The following is a 5,507-nucleotide window of genomic DNA, read 5'->3' on the forward strand; positions in this document are numbered from 1 at the left end:
ACCCACGGATGGTCATAGTGAATAGGGAAAATTACCAAAAAAATCCTAAACATATTGTAATTTCGCCAATTTAGTCCTAAATAATTTTTTTATCAGTCGAGTTTTAAAATTTTTGCAATTGTGCCAATTCAGCCCACTTTGTCGGCCGATGCTGGCGTTGACATTTTTTAATAATATTTTCGTAATATTTTTTTAAAAAATTTATTTTTATTTTTTTCTACCTACGGTTACTATGGCCGGCGAGGACCGGACAAGGCCATGGCTACAATAAGCCCACGGCTGTGCCTTGTGGACCCTAACCCTCATGAGGGGGCCGTGATGGCCTCCCTCAGGGCGGGCAGGGGGCGCATGGCACTTGCCGACGAGCTCTAGTGACCCTCGCTGGCCACAATAGCAAGAGGCAAAAAAAGAAAATAAAAAATACTGAAAAATAAAAAATATTAAAATATTAATAAAAATTGTCCACGGTAGCGTCAGTCGGCAAAGTGGACTGAATTGAAACAATTACAAAATATCTAGGACTTAATTAGAAATAAAAAAATTTAGGATTAAATTGGCATAATTACAATAAATTTAAGATTTTTTGATAATTTTCCCTCGCGAATGCTATCCGTTTGACAAATGAAGAAGGATATTCATATGCTGCATGGTCTGTGTAATCCATTTTGTCACACAACCCGCCTCCATCGATATATACAGACATACACACACATACTATATATATTATATCCAATTAATGTTGATAGAGTGGATCGTATAAAAAATGAATTACATTTGCACAATCGCTGGTCTAATCGAAATATGTGAAAATTTGTGAAAGTACTGCAACTCTTCTAAAAACTTAGTTTCTTTGATAAGGCAACCAATCAGGTTGGGTCCAATTAGGACAAATTGCCCAACCCCAAAAAAAAAAAAAAAAAAAATTTACTCGGCAAGCATGCCATATGGCATCACGGCCATATCTAAATCTAGTTCGGACGTGCATTCTTTTTCAAAGAATTTCCTAGTTAATTTGGGCACGAAAATAGAAGTTGAATGGCCCCATCAATTTCTCATAAGCCCTCGAGTGCTCCACAACCACTACAGCAGATGATTTCCATCATATCCCAAAAACTTAGTACGCATCATTATGCTTTGATAGTATAGAATATCCGAATCTTTTGGTCCGATTAATCTCCACGAACATGTACATATCGTATGGAGCAGACATAAATTCGGACTTCAAATTAAATTGATTTTTGCATAAATTGGTAGCTAAGCACACCCAACCTAAGTAAAATAATCCTTGGCGTCAACTTAGGTATAAGAAGTGGACATTGTGATCATTGGGGAAGCCATGCAAAATGCTTTTGCCTACGAAAAGCAGCTCCACTTCCATGCATTTGTTTGGCGGCCGTGCATTGAAGAAGCCAACACTCACATGGACACTCTCTCTCCTTCCCGGCACGTGCCGGCTCCAGGACGCCCTCGCGCAGGATGATTTTAGTGCAGGGTGACGTGAGTACATAGCCAAGCAAAACATCAGGCGGCCTCGTTCTCTGCTGCGTTATATATACTCCTCTCTTCTGCAGCATTCATCACCGCTCATTTTCAGTGAAAAGGATTAGCAAATCCCATCTTTTCAAGATATTCACACTCGTTCAAGAAGCCGAAATTTCTAGAGAAGAGAGCTTCGAGCGATGGCGATGCATCGTTTGTTCGGGGCTGTGCACGAAGTGAAGGCCCCGTTGATGATGGTGGTCGTCCAGGTCACGTTCGGCGGTGTCAACATACTGTACAAGCTCGCCGCGAGTGATGGGATGAACCTGACGATCGTCATCGCCTACCGGTTCATATTCGCAACGGCTTTCCTAGCCCCTCTGGCTTTCTTCTTAGAAAGGTCACACACACTTCTCCCATCAAACGAAGTTTACTTTTTCCCTTGTGATATCGGTGGCTCTGAATATGAATGTTTATTCTGATTTCCTTCTTTCACATATAACAGGAAGAGCAGGCCAAAGATAACGTGGACGGTGCTTGGGCAAGCCTTCTTCTGTGGGCTATTTGGGTAAGCGTGAGTTCGTGGATGCATCGATGTTCAGGTTCTTGGTCACCAGATCTGGGCGAGGTGATCCCGCCAGTGGCCGGCGAGCCCTCACCGGATGCAACAAATTGCAAAAAAAAAAAAGAAAAGGAAATGGGAAGAATGAAAATTAAGGAAAGGAAAAAAGGAAAAAAAAACTCAAAAAAATAAGATGACGAAAATGCCCTTGATCGGGCCATTCTTTAAAACAACGAGCGCATGCAAGCCCTTATTTGAAAATTTTTCATGTTTTCATGTAGTGCAGCTGACAAGATACAACCTTTACTAGATTGTTCTCATGAAACAGACTTTTACTAGATAAATGTGGAAGACTCAGGTGTTTCTGCATGGGGAAGTTTCTGGTCTTTTTTTGCTGACTGTGCTTGAACGCATTGCAGGGGATCACTGGGGCAAAATTTGTACCTAGCAAGCTTATCGATGACATCGGCAACCTACGCCTCGGCCATGGCCAACCTTGTCCCCGCCGTAACCTTCATCTTGGCCGTTTCTCTCGGGTATGTACAGGGATTTCTCACGCGAATTCCTCGACATGTAGTTGGGTTAAAATTTTAGTAGAATCAGTCTTGGCAAGATGTTCTTCTGAGGTTGCGTATGGTTTTCTTTCATGTTCACGTTTGGTGGTCGATCGAAATTAGGTTGGAGAAGGTGAGGCTGAGGACGGTTGCAGGGAAGGCAAAGGTGGCGGGAACATTAATGGGGATCGGTGGGGCGATGCTGCTCACGTTCTACAAGGGCGTGGAAGTCAACCTCTGGTCAACGCACGTGAACCTTTTGCACCACGTGGCGGCGACCCAGCAGGGCCGGGAGGGTTCGAGCAATCTCCTCCTGGGCTCGCTTTTGGTCGTGGCCAGCTGCTTCTGCTACGCTTTGTGGTTGATCATTCAGGTGGGTCTTTCCCTTTTCTTTTCAATACCGTCTTCACATTGTCCCCTTTGATTTGCATCACTTCACGGTGCGAGATCTTCCTAGAGTCGATCGCCTTTCCCCAATATCATCTAATTGATATGTGGTTTTTAACTTTTTATATTTGAATCCCGACATATATCACCCAATATTACCATGAAATTCACAATTCCCACCTTACGAGCGAAAAGTCCCTCTATGTCTATATATCGGTGGAATCGAGAATCTCCGAATACCCCCTAGTAGTAGAGAAAGATGCAAGAGGCCGATGTGACCTCATGCATAGTAAACTATATAAGATAACTTATCAAAATGTTCAGCTTTTTTGCTTGAAATAAATAAAACGATGTGTTTAAAATGAAAGAAATATCGTTACGTGCATGTCGATAAGTGTTGTTTCTCGGTAATTAGAAATCATAATATACAATGATTTGTTTGATAGGCCAAGATGAGCGAGGGATTCCCATGCCAATACACGAGCACGGCGTTGATGACCTTCATGGGATCAATCCAAGCATTGGTTTACGCATTGTGTCGAGAGAGGGATTGGAGCCAATGGCAACTTGGATGGAACATTAGGCTCCTCACCGTATCATACTCGGTACACCACGGAAAAACACTAAACTCTAATGTTGCGTGCACTTATTACGGCTTAATATTAATTGTCGAGCTACCGCGGTATATGTTGTTAGCTAATTTGCCACCACCTCGCGCGGTGCGGTTTTTTGCTTGTGGTGCTGTAGGGGATCTTCGCTTCCGGGTTGTGCTATACTCTAATCGCTTGGTGTGTGCGGATGAGAGGACCGGTGTTCGTGTCGGTTTTTAATCCTTTGATGCTGGTGACCGTGGCCTTGGCGGGGTCTATGGTTTTGGACGAAAAATTGCACCTAGGAAGGTACGTATATTAATAGATGCACAAGTGTTTTTAAAGTATTCGAACCTTTCGAATCGCTTAACACGAGATATCTGAGATTTCACTTTCTTTCTATGGCAGCATTCTAGGGTCGGGGCTCATAGTACTCGGTCTCTATGTGGTGCTGTGGGGCAAAAGAAAGGAGAATAAGAGAATGAATCAGTTAGTGCCATCGATCGGCTCAGGTGAATCTGAATCCATCGAGATCGTCGTTGCCTCTCCGAACAAGAACTGCGTTAAGGAGGGCGACGATGCCTCAGAGGCGGCGCAAAAGGAGAGCCAAGTGATCAAAGTAAGTCTTGAAGAGAAAACAGGAGGAGGAGAAGAACAAAGCATAACGAGCAACTGACCTTGGATTAGCGTACGATGTACATTGTCCCTAATACAGGCAGGCATAGAAACGCAAAAGTGGCAACTTCGACTTGTCCAAGATTGGGGGCATTTTGGTAAATAGCGAATATTGCACGGCAATTTCTGTACCATAGTCAAGAACTTAAATAATACTCAAGTAATTAGCTATTCCCTTTTGTATAATCAATCAGTTCATTTCATTGAATGATGTACCCAACTCAGAGATTGTGCCTCTCCCAATGATATCCTTTTGTTTTTCCTTTAAACAATCTTGTCTTTCCATCTAATTAAAATGTTGTCCCCGCATTAATACAATTAACTAAAATAGATATCAATCAATGATATAATACCTTAGTCAAGAACTTAAATAATACCCTAGTCTTTAGTTATTCCCTTTTGTATAAGTAGTCAATTTATTCATTTGAATTTGATCCCCAAAAAAATCATTCATTGAATGATATACCCAACTCGGAGATTGGGCCTCTCCCAATGGTATCCCTTTTTTTCCCCTTCAAACGATCTTGTCTTTCGATCTAATTAGAATGTTGTCCCATTAAAACAGTTAACTAAGATAGATATCTACCAATGATATATTGCTATTATGATTCTCAATTAAAGAGAATTGTACACTCGAATTCTATGTGTAACTACTTTTATATCTCAGATTAAAGTACTTGTTTCTTTACAACCATGGATCATGTCAACCCCGCTAGGGAAAAAGTTAGGGGTCTGGCTTCGGCTACCAATCCAATATCTAGTTTTCTTACTAAGTCATTAAATTTGTGGGGTATTTGATGGACATTAATTTAGGTAATAATTCTTTCTATTTAGCATAAACTCATTAGCTTAATTTATGGATATACCTCTGTCGCGACCTAGGAAAATAAACAAGTTAAGTTTCGAGCTAATGGATTATCGGGTTAATTAATTAACTAACCTAACTCGGACTCTCCCAAGTCCATACCAAATCGCAACTTAAGGTTCAAATAATTAACATGCAATGTGATTTGAATTTGGAGTCGCCACTAATCATTTTCGGTAGGTTGATTATAAACCTAAATAAAATAGCGGGAGAAAACTATCTTATTTCCGCGAACAGTAGATTTTGAATTTGGGATTTGGTTACGTCGATTTCTCTAACGCCCTTTCGGTACCATTTTCATGAAAAATATTTGATTTGGCAATTTTGATGGATTTTACTTGAAATTCAAAGATGCAATTTTTTTGGTTTTTTCTTCTTTTTTATGGGGATGTAAA

At 41.1% G+C, this 5,507-nt stretch overlaps 1 protein-coding gene across 1 annotated transcript; it reads left to right on the forward strand.

Annotated features, from left to right (window-relative positions):
- Nucleotides 1-1,631: 1,631 nt before the first annotated feature.
- LOC115727563 (WAT1-related protein At1g68170-like) lies at nt 1,632-4,485 on the forward strand. The gene is made up of 7 exons (XM_048279617.1): nt 1,632-1,879; nt 1,985-2,047; nt 2,461-2,577; nt 2,719-2,968; nt 3,429-3,587; nt 3,730-3,881; nt 3,981-4,485. Exons 1-7 carry the CDS (start codon nt 1,680-1,682, stop codon nt 4,246-4,248), a joined length of 1,209 nt encoding a protein of 402 aa, XP_048135574.1. The 5' UTR covers nt 1,632-1,679; the 3' UTR covers nt 4,249-4,485.
- The last annotated feature ends 1,022 nt before the right edge of the window (nt 4,486-5,507 follow it).

The sequence above is a fragment of the Rhodamnia argentea genome, chromosome 5 (genome assembly GCF_020921035.1).
Source record: "Rhodamnia argentea isolate NSW1041297 chromosome 5, ASM2092103v1, whole genome shotgun sequence".
NCBI classification, from domain to species: Eukaryota; Viridiplantae; Streptophyta; class Magnoliopsida; order Myrtales; family Myrtaceae; genus Rhodamnia; species Rhodamnia argentea.

Excerpts from the sequence above, each read along its gene's own strand:
- LOC115727563 (XM_048279617.1), top strand. The coding sequence starts at position 1,680 with ATGGCGATGCATCGTTTGTTCGGGGCTGTGCACGAAGTGAAGGCCCCG. Across the intron at positions 2,969-3,428 it reads CTTTGTGGTTGATCATTCAG|GCCAAGATGAGCGAGGGATT; the intron begins GTGGGTCTTTCC and ends TTTGTTTGATAG. Across the intron at positions 3,588-3,729 it reads TCCTCACCGTATCATACTCG|GGGATCTTCGCTTCCGGGTT; the intron begins GTACACCACGGA and ends GTGGTGCTGTAG.